Consider the following 20674-nt stretch of genomic DNA (forward strand, 5'->3'; position numbering starts at 1 on the left):
AAATATAAATATATATATAAATATATATATTTTTTTATTAAACTGTATCACACATTCATGTGGGTGATATGAGCACACATAAACACATGCATGTGTACAAACCAATTCATCAGTATTTCCATTGCTAAAATCAGTATTTTATTTGCATGTGAGTATGTTCATATATGAGAGAGAGAGACAGGGGAAGAGAAAGAGCAAAGGAGAGAAGCGAAGACTGATATTCAGTCTGAAACCCCGCCCCGGGGTCGTCAAGGCAACGGACACAGGAGAGTAACCAATAGCGACACAAATAGAGCGCCATGAAAAAAACCCTCTCATTCTGAGAAAAGAGCACAACACATACACACCCTCCTTCCATAAGCTACGCACATTTCACACACTCATTAACAGCTTTAAAGCAGAGATCGTAATGCACTTGTCGACCCCCTTTCTCACTCTGTTTTGACCTTCTATAACAACATTACACTACCCAGACATCTCAAGATAATGTAGATGCAAACACACACACACAGGCTACACACTGGAAAACAGGTCATGACTGTCCCCGCTTCACACATTTGCCCTTTTATTCTCTACTCAAACACATTTCTAATACTTTAATATGGCTGCCAGCGTGCAGCCATCTATCCATGTATGACAGACTGCTTGTTTCAGGGCCTGTGTCTGTGCATCTTCGTGTATGTGTGCGCCCAGACTTCAAAGCATCCCGTTCCTTCCACCTGCCAAGAAGATGAATTTGAAGCCTAGAGTGAGCTATGCGAGTTTGCACATCTGTGTGTGTGCATGAGTGTTTATTTCTGGGACGGCTGTTCTCGGGGTCAGATAGCACTGTGAAAAGAAGGAATCGAGACGCTTGCGGTGGCTTGATCTATGAATATTAATGGATCTTTCACAGTGACAGTGATTGTCAGTGACAAAGCTACCAAAAGTCATTCATTTTTAACACAAGTCTGTGGTTTGAGGTGACAATATGAGTGACAGATTGTCATGATAAAGGAGCATGATGCAATATGGTGATTATTGATAAGATCTATCTATCTATCTATCTATCTATCTATCTATCTATTTAATGTATATATGGAAGTAAAATGGTTTTCATTAAATCCCAGATCATAAAATAATTATTTATACATAATACTATATTTATTTATATACACACATATGCATACATACAATAATTAGTTTTAAAAATATACTTTTCTATGTACAATTTTATAATCTAAATAATAATAATAATAACACCTACAGAAATAATTCCTTGAAACATTTTAACTAAAAATAAAAGAAGAATACAGAAACATGACATTATGAATAAGAATATGGAATTATAAATAAAAAGATTGCATCTTTTCACAGATTTTGGACCCGGCACATGCTGCTCAAAGCAGTCTTTACTTGGCTGCTTGAAGACCCCTAGAGACTTTTCACAATACAATCAATTCTAGATAAAATCAAGGCCCACCTGTATTTTTTTATATCCTATTTGACTCTAAAATACATCACATTATGGAAGAAAATTGATTTATGAAAACTGTTTTTGTTGACATCCCCAGAGAGAACAATCATCCAGGTCTGCACTACAGCATTAGCCAAAGGGCGGTTATTAACCACATTAAGTGCTGGTACACGCAGACACATGCTCACCCATCAGAGCAAATCTACTGCTACTTCCCATCACTGTAATTCTTCATCAGTTTTCATTTCTGCTCCAAGCTCTCTGCTCTGTCAAAACACTCTGCACATACAACCACACACTCTCACACAGGCCTGATAATCTCTTAACTATGCTTCATTTGGTGATTCTGACATAAGCCTTTGATGATTAATTGCAGATTAATAACCAATCCTTCTCTCTGTGCCTGTAATCGCTGATCTCAAGTAAGTCTCTATCAAAGCTCAAGGCCAAAGCTGATTCGACTTCCGTTCAGCTCATGAAGTGAACGTGGGAGGAAATAATGTGTTGTTTTCGCCATATTCTTAACCAAAATTCAATATCCAATTTGTGTGTGAGAAAGATCATACAGTAAGTGTGTGACTGATGGATAAGACAAACTAGTCGTATAGACTTACAGTAGAAGGAAAGGTTGTCAATGTCTGCAGAAGGTGGGAGAAAAAGAGAGAGAAACAGAAAGGTTGTGATCTGAATTATCCATACTTCATCAGAGAAAGAGAAGTGGAGGTGAATCAGATTTAAAAATTATTTGTTTTGTTTTGTTTTTTAAATAGGGGTGGGACTGCTTATTTGAAACTTGTTTGAAAACGATCATCATTTTTGCAGTTTGCCGTTTGGTGACACAAGCACAAAAATGTAAATTTCACCTTTACATTTTAAGATAATTTTTTCCAGATTAACAATGAAGATACATAAAGAAGATTATTGTTATTATATTATGTTTATAGGTGACAAACGGCTAATATCAAAATTTAAAAATCAAAATGAAATCAATATGAATGCTACAAGTGAATTTAGGTATAACAACATTATGATATACAGTTCGAAAACTGGATATATATTTTGAGATTTGTTAAAGATTATATTTAACAGTATCTTTTTTGTGTTTTTGAAGACTAACTGTAAGTGAGTGTTGGATGATGTTAGATCATATATAATCAATATATACCAATATAACTAAAGGGGCACCAATATATTGTGTATCCTTAAAGAAAATGAATAGTCTTGTGTAGAGGCTAAGGTTCAGTGAGAGTAACTGTAAGGTTGTTGGTTCAATCCGCATTAGCCATCACCTTTGTGGCCTTGAGTAAGGCACTTAACCCTAAATTGCTACAAGCAGACTGTCCTTGTAATAAGCTTATGGCACCATTGCACAACAAAATCCCAAGGAAGATGTAGAATTTATTACAGATCCAATTCTACTTGATTCTGTATATAATAATTATTATTATTATAATAATAATAAAAATAGGAAATAACAATATGCAATATATATATATATAAGTACTCACTTTTAAGCAACAACCACCAACATTTCAAACATGTTAAACATGGCTATTGAAATGCAAATGCAAACTGTCAAGTTCATAAAAACGGCAACAAACTTCGATATAAGTTGTCAGATTTCCGGTGCACTTTACGCCTAAAACTTCTATTACAAGACAATGTAAGTTGACATTATTGCACTTCTATTCCAGTTCTGTCTGCACAGCCACACAGTAATACCGAACACTACTTTAAGAGAGCAAAGGGAAATATGTGTGTATGTGTGTGTGAATACACACAATCCCATCCACAAGCGATGTTTATATAACTCTTTTCAGTCATGTGGGAGTTCCTCATTTAATCCAACATAATACACCATTAGCACTGCCATTTCTTTCTCTTAAACTTCCGCTCTCTTTGTGAGGGTGATCACTGGTCTCAGGTGCATTTCTGAACTGTGATTCTGAGCGCTGGAATATGGCCAATGAATAGAGGGAGAGAAACAGAGAGAGGGCGGTACAGGCAAATGTAGGCAGATCTCTCTGGTGATGTTTCTGAAATAGAGCTCTCTAAACACACGATCAACAGAAGCTCTTCAATCCCTTCTACATCTTCAAACAACATCATCTTTTTTTCTGCTCCCGTTCTCTTATTAATCTCATTAGATCTTTGACTGTCACAGGATGTTTAGCATCAATCACATTTTGAATTCATCAAGTTCTCCTTCTTCATTTTCTTTATTTTATCTCTAATTATCAAGACTGTTAGAGACAAACTACTAATTATATTAATAAACAATATTTTTAAATAAACTATATTAAGATGATATATTTATACGATGTCATCATACCCATTACAATAACTGCAACAGTGTACAAAGGTCACAAAAAAATGTAGTAAATAAAAAACACATACTTTCAAAAGTGTCACAACTTTCACACTCTAAAGCCCTAGATTTTTCAACTGTCTTGTAATGTTTCACATAATCTGTACACTTAGGTATGAACAATGCAGCTGTTATGAGTAGGGCATATCTGAAGTGGTTTCATTTACACGTTCACCGCATCATAGTAGATATAAATGAAGTATAACACACTAAACACCCACAATCACACTCACAAACACACTTTTAGCCTTATTCATGCTTGAATAAGAATAACTGCATAAGACATTGAATAGAAACATTTTGGCTTAACACGTTTCTAAAACCACCAAGACAGAGTCTCTGATTTTTGCATATGTGGCTTCAGTTCATTCTAAATTTAGACTAAGTTTAAGCGCAAAATATTAATGTATCATGATTCCTGAAAAAAAAAATGTTTACAGAGGTTTATGAGCAAATACATACATTTGCCTTTGATGGTTGCTCATGTGTTTATTGATTTACTCTAGCAACCCAAAGGGCTGTATATGTTCAAACCCCAATGAAGGCTTCCCTATTACCCATTTGCCCTCCAGCAAGGCATTTACCCCCAGGTTACTCCAAAGGGACTGTTTCTGTTGTAAATGTAGTGCACAGTAAAATGTTTTGCATGAGAGCTAAATGAATAAATGGAAATGAAGGCATCTGCTTGGTAACAGCTACCTTTCTGTAAATATGTTTTCTGGAGCATAAAGTAAATATTTACAAGTAGAGCTCCTATCTACTTAAAAAAAATCATAAATAAAAAAACTAAAAACAATGGAATGATTTTGTATATATAAAATCACACAAAGATATTTTCGTACTGAATTATTGAATATATGTATAACTATCATTTTTAGTCCATATATAATTAATTGTTTTTATTATGTAATTTATTAATCCCCTTTAATATATATAGGATACTAGAAAAGAAAGAAAGAAAGAAAGAAAGAAAGAAAGAAAGAAAGAAAGAAAGAAAGAAAGAAAGAAAGAAAGAAAGAAAGAAAGTGTAGAGAAGCATGTACACATGTGCTGGAAGTACCCAGACATGGATACATCCCAATACTGTGTCTAAAGTTTATCATCGGAGAGATATGGCATTTTTAAAGGGGTCATATGACTTTGCTAAAAAATAACATTATTTTGTGCATTTGGAGTAATGAAATGTGTTTTTGCGGTTTAAGGTAACTGTAGGTTTTTGTTTCTCCTCTATGCCCCGCCTTTCTGAAACGCGTAGATTTTTACAAAGCTCATCGTTCTGAAAAGCGAGGTGTGCTCTGATGTGTGTTGTGATTGGCCGAATACCTCAAGCATGTGACGGAAATGTTAAGCTCCTTACCATACTGTGATGCCGTGTCCCGGCGCGACAAGACAAAACCAATAAAAATTACAAACGAGGCATTTGTAGCATCCAGTGGGGACATAATTACTTATTATAGGGATTAAACTGTGTTTTTACGCATTGCGTTGCATCATGCCATGTAAACATAAAACCATGTCTGCATTTGTGATTGGAGAAACGACACACGCTACTCTACAATGCTCAATACTCGCTTTTGAATCATCAGTGGCAAATCCTTTAAATATGAAAACGTACTTACAGTCTGTGAGTCAGCATTCTTTGTCAGAACACCGGCACAGTAGGCTACTACTATTTGGTTTGAACTGTTCTAGAACAGTGTTGTAAATACAACTTAACTACTGATTTCTAGTTGTATCCCCTTTCGGAAGACCAAACAAAGTAGTTTTGCTTTCACAACGAAACACACAGCGTCTCCACGACATGACATGTGATATGGGCCAAAGAGCTTCAATGCCACACAGCCAAATGACCAGAAGCACTAGTACCCAGACTGCCTCATCAGCACTTCTATTACAGTTCACTAATGCTGCAGATTATTTACTGATAGATTTATATCAGTCACCTACACACTCATAACACATGGATTTACACTTGCATGCATACTCGCACATCACTACGACAATGCACCAGATGTCTACATCTAGATCTAATGTCAATAATCCTGTAAACACTTTTAACACCACAGGACTGATGACAAAGGTTATCCATATGGATTTGTTAATCAGTCATGGTGATTAATATTAATTGATGTCAGGTCAAAATGTATCCTGAAAGCCTGTAGATAAATTATCCCAGTAGGACTAGTGTAAGATCTGTCTTGCATATGCTACTCTAGTCAGCATGGGGTCGAACTTCTCTCCTTCTGTCTCTCTCCCTGACAGGTGTACGGTTTCGCTCCTCTCCGATCTGTCTTGGGGTGCCCTTCCGTGTGCTAAATATTTCTCCAGACTGGCGTTTGGAAACGGGTGTGTGTTGGATTCTCCTGTAGACATCGGAGAGGCTGGGAAAACCTGTCTGTTTGCTCAGGAGTGGGATTAAGATTACAGAGAGAGCAACAGAAAGATTTGCTCGATTATCAATCACACTTTCCTTTCTAACCTACATGTTCTGCTGGCCTGGCTGAGGAACATCAACATGCATTTAGAAATGTATTATTGATACTTTTAGCGTTAAATATGTAGTCTTTCATTGCAAATCTTAAAATATGATAAGGTTCAGAAGCTAAAAGGGACAGTACACTCAAATATTCTGCCATCATTTACTAACCCACATGTAGTTCCAAACCTGTATAGACATAAAACAAGATATTTAAAAAAAAAAAAATGTCTGTGTTTTTGTCCATACAATGAAAGTCGGTAGCTTTCAATGTTGTTTGTATCATCTTTTGTGTTCCACAGAAAGTCATACAGGTTTGGAATGACATGAGTGGATAATTTTCAGTTTTTGAGGACTATCCCTTTACGGATCATAAAGGAAAAAAATCCTTCCTTCCTGAATATTAATCATGAAATATCTACCATAATATTTTATATGCTAATATTTAGATTGACAAATGAACCAGCCAGTGGAAAGCATCTCTGAAATCGTGTGAATTAATTTCAGGTTTAAGGAAAAAATAAAAATAAATAAATATATATATTTTACATGCAGTGGCATTTAGGCCAAGTTATGTTTTATCAGGAAGCTTTTATTTTTATGATTTTATTTGCGCATGTGTATTTGAGTTCACAAATCTATGTATTCATGTTTACATGTGAACATATGTGTCTGCGCATGTGTAGTTGAGCAGACTGATGGATTGCCCCTCTGCCAAAAGCTCCATGGCAACCATTTCTCTAGCTCTGTTATGATTTAGTGCCCTCAGCCCCTTTAATAAATACACTGTCTCTCCATTTAGACTAACCCTCCCTCGCTCGTTTTATTTACATCTTCCGATGATTTTGGATTTTTATGTTTATCATGTTTTCTGTCGTTTATTTTAGTATGTATCTTTTGGATTCTTTCTACCTTTATGAAAAAAAGCAGCTTGTTCTCTTGATCCCGCTCTTTCAAAAATCTCTGCTTCCAATTTCTCTCTCATTCTGCTCTCACACTGGGCTCATCTTTCCTTCTTTACTATCCTTCCCTCTAAAATGTTTTTTCTTCCTTCCTTCCTACTTCGATTTATTCCTGCTTGCATACCAACAATCTTTCTTTATTTATTTACTCCCTTCTTTCTAAATGTTTTTCCTTGCTTCCTTCCATCTTTCTATAACAACAATCTTTCCTTTCTTCCTGAATGTATTTCTTCTTTCCATCCAGTATCCAATCTTTCTTTTTCTTTCCTCCTTCCTTTTTCTTTTTTTATCCAATATATCAGAAATCCTTTGTTCTTTCTTTCCTTTTTTCCATACCGGCAATATTTCTCTTTCATTACTTCCAGTATACTAACAATGTTTTTTTTTCCCTTCCTCCCTTCCTTCCTTCCTTCCTTCCTTCCTGTTTTCCTTCCTCCTTCCCTTTCTTTCTTCATTCCAGCATACCAACAATCAATTTTTCCTTCCATCCTTCAAACAAACTTTCTTTCCCTCCACTGACAGGTCTGATCTCTCTGGCCGAAGTGGTCGGATCTCTCTTACTTGCTGATATTTCTGTTGCGATGCTCATGAGCGTGAGCCTGTGTGTGTCAGCCAGAAGGACATGATGGTGGCAGAGGGGCTATAATGGAGCACCACGCCCCATGTCAGAATCACACACACAGACTCATCTACGACTGCACAAATGTCAAAGCACACACTCATACAAATGCAGCATGTGAGAAAAGTATAGTTGTGTGTGACCAAAAGAGATGCATGGAGTCAGAGCAAATGAGGAAATCAGTAAATATCAATTTCACACAAGGACAGTTAAGGAAATGAGTAGGAAATCACACAAACAGAGGAGAGAAAAATGTTTTGTATATAGGCTGTTTTTTCAAGTATATCACATTTATTTTGATTTGACAGCAGACAACATCTCTCTTACTCCCTTTTGGACACTCTATCTTGGATAGCACAATAACGACAAGTGACATGAGAGCTGTCACACGTGTGATACTGTCTGTTGATTGGGCTGATGAAGAAGAAAATGTATCAATCTCGAATTTTCAAATACAAAATATTTCATATGACGTCAGTGTATGTTATTAAAAGATATGGTTCTGATGACAGCTTTTTTACTTCTTTGTGTCAGTCTGTGTAGATCTCTCCTCCTTTCTCTTGTTTCCATGACTACAATCATTAACACATGGTTATCTCACAGTGTAGTAACAAAGCAGGCCAAGACACATGCACGCACAGGCGCATACCATTAAAATGCTGACAAAATGCCTTCCTTGCCAAAACCTTTCACTAATGGCTGAGTTAAATGATGCCTGTCTGAGGGGTAATGAAATATCCTTGGAACCTGTACTACACAAATAAAATCATTTTACTAATCGTAAAAAACTATTACCAATAAGGTAAGTAAATATATTATATATATATATATATATATATATATATATATATATATAAATAACTCTTAATATCTTTAATATCTGAAATATAAATCGTCTTTAAAGGATGGAAACAAGACAAAAACTGTGATTAGAAAAATATTTTTTGCAGTGTGGTAGCTTCATTCTGTTCTTGGCCCAAATTGGATTGCAACCACAAAGACTACATATCACTCATCATTTGTTTGTATGTTTCAGCTGCTCTGTATATTTTTTAAAGATATGAATGTTAGTTCAACAGAGGAATCTCTACATACCACATGACATGACTCATAGAGAACAAGTACACACTCATACACACACACACACACACACACACACACACACACACACACATACACACACACACACACACACACACACACAGAACCACAAACAAAAATGGAGGGGCCAGTGGCAATAGGTGAAAATCCTTTAATTGTTTAGGTGTGTGTTGGAGGGGTTAGTTTGTCCCTTGAGGGCAAACTGTTTTAAAGTATTTATGTTAGACGTCAGACTTGTTTGACATTAACAGCCAGGCACTGCTGAAAATCAGATCTGTATGTTATATTAAAATGTTCGCTCCATTTCATTGTATGTGTATGTGGCGTACATAACTCCTAACGAAAGCGATATTGTTGTTTTTCTGCAAATTCCCAAAAAACTACATGACTAGACCTGTCAATCACTCAGCATTCCACAACATTCAAATTCAGATATAGAGAAACACAACCGCACAGATGCACATACAAACATGCACAAACTTGTGCTTCTACACACAGGCGCAACAATCCTAAACATAGGTTTCTGAAAAGAACAACAGTCGTACACACAACAAAAGTGTTCTAACAGTCTGATAACATCACGTATAAAAGAGTCCAGCTCAGCACATACACAGCTTCATAAGATGGACATGTTCATATATATGTTGTCATGAATGCATGATCATTTGCACGTCCTCTTTTCATCTCACTAACACAGACACCTCCAAAAAGTCATTTAAATTAAGTCCAAAAAAATTGGTTCAAATTATTTAACTACCAGAAAAGGCCCATCGACCTATTGACCTAAACCACACCCTCTAATAACCATCTTCTGACATACCAAGAAATCATCTAGCAAAATACGCCTCATGGTTAAACATGCACACGTATGCACTAACACACACACACACACACACACACACATAAAATGCTTAAATATTATGTTTTGGGTATTACAAAGCAAAATAGTCTCAAAAATGTAAGTTTAAATATATATATATATATATATATATATATATATATATATATATATATATATATATATATATATAAAAATAATGTAATTATATATTATATATATAGATATATAATATCAAATATATATACTCTCAGTGGGTTTCAAGCATCTTCATCGATCCTGAGCAAATAAGCCGTTGAACAAACAACAGCCAAAACCACAATAACACAACATATTGTACCTTCTACCTTACCTTCTTGCCTTTCTTTTTACGGTGCGCTGGTTTGGAGCTACTTTTTTCTTTGGCTTCTTCACTCATTTTGGGAAAGCTGATCCAATCAGACTCCCTGAGTGATCCTCCTTATTCCAACATCCACTAGGATCAACATGGACCAGGCAGAGAAGTCCATTAATGCTCCACTGATGGCGTTTGTTTATGGGAGAGATGCTGAGAGACACGCACACGCTCTCTCGTGTATGAACTCTCTCCCTCTGTGTTCCAGAAGACTCGCCTTCTTCTGTCTGGTGTTCCCCAGAAAGGGTGTGGAGAGATAGTGTAGCGAGAGAGAGAGAGAGAGAGAGAGAGAGAGAGAGAGAGAGAGAGAAGGAGAGGGAGAGAAGGAGGGCACACAGAGAGACAGGAATAGAGAAACAAGATGTTGATGGACAGATTCGTTTATAACAGAAAAAGGAGAAAAGCAAAGGAGCGTAATCCTGTTGAAAAGCCTACCTGCTTTGATCTGTTAAGCACACCCACACAGACGCTCCTAATATTCATAGAGAAAGAGAGAGAGAGATGGGTAGAGAACACATTAAACAAGAGTGAAACAAAACGAGGAGGTGTAGAAGAGCAATTAAATAATATGAAAGGACGAATAATAACTGTAAAATGTCAAAGAAACTCTTATTCTCACACAGTGAACAGATATATTCAGATGGCTGCCAATACTCTGCTCATATGCTCTCTGAGAATATGTGTGCACTTCCAAGTGTGCACAGAGTGAAATATTAAAGGTGACACCTCTGTGGTGTGTGTGTGTACGTGTGTGAGGATGTGTAAACGTGTGTGTATGTGCAGGGCTGGACCAGCATGCATCAGGTCTTTCCAGAAAAGGAAGACTCCTACAGCACAGTGCCAAGAGATCAGCTTACTAACAGGGAGAGAGACAGGGAACAGAGAGAGAGAGAGATTGGAAACATTTGTGTAAGTGAAACATAAACTGTTTTAATTTTACTTTTCATTTATTAATAGAATTACCTTTTTATTTCATTGTAGATATGTACTACCATTCAAAAGTTCTGGGTTTAAAATATTGTTTAAAGTCATCAAGGCTGCATTTTACTTGATTACAAATGCAGTAAAAACTGTAATGTTTTGAAACATTATTACATTTTAAAATAACATTTATTTTTTTTAATATATTTTCGAATCATTCTAATATGTTGATTTGGTGCTGTTTTTATCAATTAAAAAAAACAGTTGTGCTGAAACTGATAAATTAAAAGTGTTTATAAAAAAAGAATAAAAGAAACAGCAAACTTTTGAACGGTAGTGTATATGCATACATTTATTTGTATTGGGGTCCAAAAACTTGATATCACTTTTAAACGTTTCTATTTTTAACAGAATATTATTATTTTTCCTTTCACTTTAAGGTGTGCATTTATGTATTGGCAATACTATGTAAAAACAGCCTCTTGCATGTTTAGTAAAAGCAATGACTATTATCTGTATCATTATAGTGTTTTTTTTTTTGTTGTCATTTTTAGAGCTTGACAGTCCCTGGACACCATTCACTTTTGTTGTATAAAAAGCAGCATAAACATTCTGCAGAAAACAGAAACATTCACAGTTTTGGAACATCATGAGGGTGAGCAAACAATGACAAAATACAAATTTTTGAAGGAACTATTCCTCTATGAATCTGAATATTTAGTGGATATATCTGGTGTTTACATCAATGCTTGATTTGCTAGAAAAACATGCAATGCTGTCAGATGGCGTGTCTATCTAAAGGGGTTGGTTGATATAATGTTCTTCAGTGCATGATATGAGAGCGCACAGACATGGCGGCCCCACAGCCAGCTCTTTTTCTGTTCCTCTCAATTTGGATAACGGAATCACCAACACAGACTGATGAATACAGGGAAAGAGAAGAGAGAGGGAGCGGGAGGAGGGAAATTGAAAGAGAGAGTAAGCGAGTGTGAAAAAAGAGGGAGGAATGGAGGGGATGAGGAGAGAGACAGTAATCTGGTCACAGACTGCTGGGCTTGGCCAAGCTAAAGCTTCTAGCAATATACAGTACATCACTGACAACACACACTCACTCACACACACAGACACACCACCCACAGTTTCATAAACACATCATTGATCGCCACCATCCAAAAAAAAAAAAACAAGCTCTGTTTTTCTGTGAAACGCTGAGCATTAGTGAGTGATTTTGTGTGTCACTGTGACTGACTTACACCTCTCTCATGAATAATTCATAATGTGTGTATGTGTGTGTCTCCGTGTCTTTGTATCTGTGTGTGTGATGTACACAACTTATTGCTGGGACGTGAGGGACTACCTCTAGTCGGCAGAGATCGATTCTGCTCTCAGGCGCACATACAAACTCAGCACCCACAAATGTGGTGCCTCTTTGTTCTGCCCTCTGGTGGTTAGCACCATAAATAATAAGTGTTCTTTGAGAATGACTTGTCCTACAGTGTGACCGGCTTCCTGCGAGCTGTAGAGTATAGCTTGAAACGGCCTCAGAGACTTTCTTCCATGTACTGATCTGCAGTCTACAATTAACGCTTTAGTGTGAAGCATCCCAGCTGTTTTATGGACTCCAAATCCAGACACCCCACGTGTGGATTGTAACTGTAAAATATAAACAAAGATATAATACAACATAATCTTGGTATGTTTTTAAAATCCCAACTAAGCCATACCAATGAAAAAACAAAAAATGAAAAACATCTGATTTTAGGGATGTTGAAAGGGTCAGGTTTAGTTTAAGTTCTGGGGTTTAGGTTTAGGGCAAAAAATCATTATGGGTTTGTATGACAGGAATGTTGTTTTAGGACCTGAAGACTTACCTCGCAAAATCTTGGTGACCAGCATCAGAGTGTGATGCATTCGCTGACAAACAAAATGTTTCTGACATAACATGGGGGGAGGGGAAATGTGACAATACATGACCAAATGTATTGCTGTGTGCAGATGTAAATATTTGCTCTTCAGGTGTCTCTGTGGTTTTGAATGAACATGCAACAAATTACAGGGTGTAGCTCCCAAACAGCAACTTCACTGTATAATTAATGATCACGTGAGTTGATTTTATCTTTTGTTGAAACGCGTGATGTGGCAACATTCTGGCAGTCCATTACAGTATTTACATTCAGGAACCTTCTAGACCAGCTAGATGATGATCTATCGAATGGTTACTTGTTTTGGTGATTTAACATAATGATTTTACAAAATACACTATAAAATAAGTCTGTAATTAAGAATCTCACGCAAGCAATTTGGCCATAGATAATCAAAGTCTTGCTGATATTCAAATCAATAACACGATTACATGTGTGCTATTGCTTTTACACAACAGTTTAACAAACAATAGGTCAATATTTAATATAGCAGTTAAAAGGTTAGTTCACCCAAAAATGCAAATTAGACTGCGTTTAACTCACCCCCGAGGCATCCTAGGTGTATATGACTTTCATCTTTCAGACGAATCCAGTCAGAGTTATATTAAAAATTGTCTTTGATCTTTCAAGCTCTATCATTGCATTCAGCGGGTGTTGCATTGCTTCAGTCCAATAGAAGTTAAATAAAAAAAAATCGCCCATCCATAAAAAAAAGTGTCTCGCATGGCTCTGGGGGTGAAAAAGGCCTCCTGTAGCAAATCAATGTATTTTTGTAAGAAAAATATCCATATTCAAAACGTAATAATAACTTGAATCTAGCTTGCGCCAACAATTGTACACAGAAGCCGTTCCGGGATCATGACTTGACCGTTGTTTTGTTTTGATCTCTCCCCTGTGTTTCCATGAGCATCACTTATGAGCAGCACATGTGTAAAGCTGACCTCATACGTAATTCCCTGTAATTGCAAATGCTTCTGTTTACAACAGTGAGCGCAAGTTAGTGATTACGGTATTACGTTTTGAATGTGGATATTTTTCTTACAAAAACACATCGATTCGCTACAAGGAGGCTTTTGTTCACCCCCTGGAGCCATGTGAGACACTTTTTATTATGGATGGGCGCTTTTTATTTAACTTCTTTTGGACTCAAGCAATGCAACAACCTGCTGAAGATTGAAGATTGAAGATTATTGAATTGAAGATTAGTTTAATTCCCGAACAAATTAGTGTTGATGATCGAATTGGTTGAATGAATGAAACTATAACTCACTCATAAGTATAATCACTTGAAACCACCCCCTGGCATAATGATATAACCTACAGAAAGACTCGCTAAAAATCCCCACAACTAATGCAGTCGGTCTATAAGGCTTGAACACAAATAAACAAAGTGAAACAAACAGCCAAAATTCCTAGTGCTGTTGGACCAAATAAGAAAGAGAAGAGAGAATAAAATGAGACAGAGGGACAGAGTAAATAGAAGGAACAGGAGCTGTAAGAGGTCAGTGGAAGCAAGTAAATATAGTTACGTGACCAGCATGTTAAGATCCAGGACAAAACTCATATCTCTCTGTGTGGTTCTTATCGTGTGAAAGTCACACAAAAGACTCTCAAGCTAGATGAACACGGGATGTTTAAAAAGTATACTACACTCCTGTCTGTCATTCGTAAGTGTTGACACAGCAAAGCCAGTTATGCACACTTAGTGTGTGCTTTCTCATAGCTTGTGCTGTGTTTGGCTGAACTCTGGTAAATAAAACCTTCATTTAGACACTCTAATCCTGTTCACATCTTTTCATACCAACATTAGGAAGCTTTGCCGTATGTAAATGCTTCATGAATTTCAGCCCACTCAGTGCGGCCACCTGGGTATCCCAATCGACAGTTGCTGTGACAACATGACTAATCAGAGAAATAAATGACACTGTGTTCTGTTGTTCATTGGCCTTAAGAGTCAGTACAAATATGACTAATATATCCAAAACTAGGACTGAATTTGACTTCAGATTCTGTAATTGCATTGTCGTATATATTCAATTGTACAAAGCCATAAAAAGCTCATTCGTCCTGAAAAGGTCCAATTACATTTCATTATAGTTGGAAATAACTTTATTTAAAAGGAACTTTGTGACAGTATCTTGTGCAAACAGAAAAAATTAATTGGTGCCATAGCAAGTCGGGATAGAGTGAGTTTCGGTCCTGTCTTGAACGATGGAGGTCAAAGCAAAACATCATATATTAATCGGCTTAGCTGCTTTTATCAGCATAATGCCACAACACAAAGAAGCCCAGTCTGTAATAGTGCTTGACAACTGCACACTACTGTAGCTCTTCAGAACACTAGACTACATCTAAATGTTTCATCTCTCTACCTCATGATCTGGAATGATCCTCTTGATCAACAGTGGAGGGGATCCTTGACCCTTTCTGGGGACCCTCTCATGGCATTATGAGTCAGTTACATTGTGGTTATATTATGGAATGATTTTCCCTGCATTAAAGCTTCATTAAAGTGGCAAATATACCATGTGTTTACAGAAAATTGACAGTCAGTCAATCTTTTTTTTAAAATAAGAAATTATTACTTTTATCCAAAGAAGACACATTAAATTGACCTAAGTGTTACAAATAAGTATCATGGTTTCCACAAAAATGTAGCACATTAGGTAGCCTAACTGTTTCCAAATGTTATGATAATAATAAATGTTTCTTGATTAACAAATGAGCATTGTAGAAAATTTGGTAGCCTAACTGTTTCCAAATATTAAAAAACTAGAACAATGTTTGTAATAAAAATATTTCAGCAAAGAAAATGCAAAAAGAGGGTTAATTTGCGCTAAATCATAAAATTGTCCTAATTCATAAGCAATATTTCATGATGCCTTGCCTCACGATTCCCGTGGGGAGTCCAAGATTTGCGTCACACAACTAGGCACCAGAGCTCCGGGTCTGCATGTGCTGCCCACTTCTTTTCCGGTGAACGTCTGTGATTTGATTCAGCTTTTGTCAGCCCTTCTCTGGGAGTGTGGGCATCCAGAGCTTATTTTCCAAAGTGACCGTCTGGCTTTGCCTCAGTGCTCAAGTGCCCCGTCAGCTCTGAAACACACTCATTTAGACTCTCTCAAACACACACACACATAAATATATCACTTTAACTTATGAACTCGCTATTAAGTACGTTCACAAATCTTGCTATTTCTCTGTTTATCTCTTCTGCAAATATTTAATATTTAACCACTGCACATTATAGATCTTTCTCATGTGTCAACAGCTGTAAAGTATGTGAAGTTGGATACCACTATATTAAATAGCATAAGTACGATGGGCCATTAAAGTGGTACTATGATGACTGTGGGTTCAAAATTACAGTTTACTTGTACTTTCAATTCAATTCAATTCAATTCAAGTTTATTTGTATAGCGCTTTTTACAATACAAATCATTACAAAGCAACTTTACAGAAAATTAAGTTTCTACAATATTAGTAGTAGCTTATCAGTGGTGACTGTCAGTTCATGTGCATATGGCAGAAATGTTCAGAAAAATCAATAAAAGACATAAACAAACAGACGATAAACACTGTTAACAGCAATTATGCAATCAAACTTAGAGCAAAATGTGGTAGTTCTGTATGTTGTCTCGGGATTAGCATCATCTGAGGTCCTCTGAGGGTTTGGCATCATCTCTTCTCAGGTGTTCTGGATCCAGACTGGAGCTTGTGTAAATCCTAGTTACCACGGGATGTAAATCCCGTGGCAAAGCAGAGAAACAAATAGAGACATAATTAGCGTAGCTGTTGTTCCAGCCAAGTAAAATTAATTAGTTTAACCCAAGCTAAAGAATAATAATGCAAATTTGATCAGATATAACTGCAGTCCAAAATTATGAGATGCATTATTTGAATGCTTGGCCAAAGAGGTGTGTTTTTAATCTGGATTTAAACAGAGAGAGTGTGTCTGAACCCCGAAAATTATCAGGAAGGCAGTTCCAGAGTTTGGGAGCCAAACGCGAAAAAGCTCTACCTCCTTTAGTGGACTATGCTATCCTAGGTACTATCAAAAGTCCAGCGTTTTGTGACCTTAGGGAGAGTGATGGGTTGTAGCGTGGTAGAATACTAGTTTGGTACGCAGGAGCTAAGCCATTAAGGGCCTTATAAGTAAGTAATAATATTTTGTAACTGATACGGAACTTAATAGGTAGCCAGTGCAGAGACTGTAGTATTGGGGTAATATGATCATATTTTCTTGACCTGGTAAGGACTCTAGCTGCTGCATTTTGGACTACCTGTAGCTTGTTTATTGAGGATGCAGGACAACCACCTAGCAGTGCATTACAATAGTCCAGTCTAGAGGTCATGAATGCATGAACTAGCTTTTCTGCATCAGGAACAGGTAACATGTTTCGTAGCTTGGCAATATTTCTAAGATGGTTAGAATGCTGTTTTTGTAACATGGGAAATATGATTTTCAAAAGACAAGTTACTGTCTAATATAACACCCAGATTTTTGACAGTAGAGGAAGTAAGAGTACATCCGTCTAGATGCAAATTGTAATCTACGAGATTCTGTGTGATGTTTTCTGGTCCAATAAGTAATATCTCTGTCTTATCTGAATTTAATAGGAGAAAATTATTGGTCATCCAATCTTTTACATTTTTAACACACTCTGTTAGCTTAGATAATTTTGAAGTTTCACCTGGTCTTGTTGAGATATATAGTTGAGTATCATCAGCATAACAGTGGAAACTAATCCTGTATTTTCTAATGATATTACCAAGGGGCAACATGTATATTGAAAATAGCAGAGGACCTAGGACAGATCCTTGTGGCACTCCATATATTACTGGGGATAAATGAGATGACTCCCCATTTAGATAAACAAAGTGGTAGCGATCGGACAGGTAGGATCTAAACCATCTTAAAGCCTGCCCTTGGATACCTGTATAGTTTTGTAATCTATCTATGAGTATGTCGTGATCTATGGTGTCGAACGCAGCACTAAGATCAAGTAAAACTAGCAATGAGATGCAGCCTTGATCTGATGCAAGAAGCAAGTCATTTGTAATTTTAACAAGTGCAGTTTCTGTGCTATGATGGGGCCTGAAACACGACTGAAGTTCTTCATAGAGATCATTTTTTTGCAGGTAGGAGCACAATTGAGCAGACACAACTTTTTCTAAAATTTTAGACATAAATGGAAGATTTGAAATGGGTCTGTAATTTGTCAGTTCACTAGGATCTAGTTTTGGTTTCTTAATTAGAGGCTTAATAACCGCCAGCTTGAATGGTTTTGGGACGTGACCTAAAGATAACGATGAGTTAATAATATTGAGAAGCAGTTTTTCTGCTACAGGTAACAACTCTTTCAGTAATTTAGTGGGTACAGGATCTAATAAACATGTTGTTTGACGTTCATGTAGTGTCTTGAGGGCATACTAAGCAGATCAGTGCTGATAGGCTCATTTCCTTTTGTGCTGCTAATTTTGGTTAAAAATATAGTAGTCTCTGATTAAGTGGGAGACAGGGATTGGCCAATGACAGACAGAGAGAGAGAGAAAGAAAAAGACGAGAGACATAATCACAAGCCTTGTTAGTCCTTCCATACACCTGTCAAGCAATGTTGCTACGGTGATCACTCCATTACCCCATCACCATGGTTACACTCTCTTGCCAGCCCACTTGTACGCTTTTGGGAACCTGTGAATAATGTGAGATTCTCCCTTAGCACCATCAAGCAGTGAGAGGGAGAAAGAGAGAGACAGTCACATAAAGAGTGTCAGGGTAAACAAGAGATGCATCAATTAGTTATTTTGGAGAAAGAGAGGTCAAATAGAAAGAAACCAATGACTGTGCTTTTGCATTTCAAGGAAAAGAGATGTCATGGGTAACCGTGGCAACAGGCATCACTAATAGACAGCGGTGAGAATCTCTTTTTAGTTCCACTGGTTGCCTCACATCAGAGTCGCTGCTCACCGTTCCACACTGTCACAAGGTTTAGCCAGCACAATTTTGATCACTATTTTTGTTCATACAGACTTGGTACATCTTGGTACACCAACATGCTGATCTGTACTATGCTTCTTTGCTGAGAAGTAAAAGGTCTTTGTGGGATTGTATATAAAATACAACCTCAGGATCCCCTGAAAGCACTTATAAAAATGACCATGCTTTTCAGCTATGGTATAAAAGCTAACTCAAAATATCAATAAATACTATAGAAATAATATTAAAACAACATTGGTGTAAATGCCATGATATACATAGTTCACTAGCATGGTAGCCATCAAGACCCTTTCTTATGAAACAAAAAACATTCCCAAAAGCACTGAAATCAATGCTAAGTGTTAAGCTACATCACAATACTATCCCATTAGGTCATTCTTTCAAACAACTTCAACTCTGATCCCAATCACCATAGACCTGCTGAAGCACAGCCAATGATTACTGGACAATTCATGCACCATTGCAAAAATCAAAGAATTATCTGGTGCATACAACCTGATTTCATGAGAAAATTTAACTTTTTTACAAGGTGCTGGTTTTGTATGAATTTGTAAAATGTGTACTGTACAGAAACATATTTTTAGAAAAACATAAAATCAAATTCATTTTCTGAGATTGACCGAATAATCATCATGGTATTACACATGAAATATTATTTTCAAATGAATGAGCAGTAAAATAATAAAACAGTCCTTGGCACTGAGTCATGTGAAAGGGCCTTCAATGTAGTGCATGGTACGACTAAAGCACTTTTTTTCTTTTTTTCTTTTTTTTGATAAATGTAGTCAAGAGAATGATTATTTTGTGGGGCACTGACTCTAAAATGAGACAAGGGATGAGCAGCCCATTATTTTTTAATGCAACTAACAAGAGTTTCCCATTTTATAAAGCTGGCCAACTCTCTGTGGGCAGGGAAGTTTCCAGAGCAGCAGAAGTCAGTATGAGAACCCTAACAAAGCCTTTCCAACCTGCTGACCCAAAGCTAATGCAACACAACTTTCTCACAGCTCCCAACAACCTAAAGCACTGTGTAAGTGTGCACGACAAGGGCCAGGTAGATAAAACAGAGCGGCCGACCACAGCAGAACACAGAACAAAATCCATTGGTCTGTTCTGTCAGAGAGAGAGAGATGGAGAGAGAGAGTCAGCTAAAGCAAGCCTGATTAATGTGTGCTAGCCAAATGTGTTTGGTCAGGTAAGAGAGAAGAGCGGGGTTAAGACCAACATCCACAGACAAATGTTAAGCAGGAGTAAAGGAAAGAAAAACAGAAGACAGACATCAGAGAAAAATAAAATTAAAGTTTGATAGAGAAATGTTAGGAAGGTGTAAAGGAAAGAAAAACAGAAGAAAGTTGTGCAGGGCAGATGACGTAGACTAATAGATTAGTCACTTGCAATGTTCAATCATTAACATATGAGAGGATAGGAGTAGTAAAATACACAATAATAAAACAGAAGACAGACATCAGAGAAAAATATAAACACACAATAAAACAGATGGCAGATATAATAGAAATTTTATATTAGAACATTTTATTTTTATTGTAGCATGAACACTATGGCACATCTAATCAAAATTTTATATTAGAACATTTTATCATGTGAACATCCTAACA

At 36.7% G+C, this 20674-nt stretch overlaps 1 protein-coding gene across 1 annotated transcript in view; it reads right to left on the reverse strand.

Moving 5' to 3' along the window:
• The window catches only part of LOC109053736 (ankyrin-3-like), a 100990-nt gene extending 90549 nt beyond the window's left edge, over positions 1-10441 (reverse strand). Inside the window, exon 1 of the mRNA XM_042773876.1 lies at positions 10173-10441. Coding sequence (XP_042629810.1) covers positions 10173-10238 — 66 coding nt within the window. The 5' untranslated portion in view covers positions 10239-10441. The remainder of the gene's footprint in view (positions 1-10172) is intronic.
• Between the last annotated feature and the right edge of the window lie 10233 nt (positions 10442-20674).

The sequence above is a fragment of the Cyprinus carpio genome, chromosome A17 (assembly GCF_018340385.1).
Source record: "Cyprinus carpio isolate SPL01 chromosome A17, ASM1834038v1, whole genome shotgun sequence".
Lineage (NCBI taxonomy): Eukaryota > Metazoa > Chordata > Actinopteri > Cypriniformes > Cyprinidae > Cyprinus > Cyprinus carpio.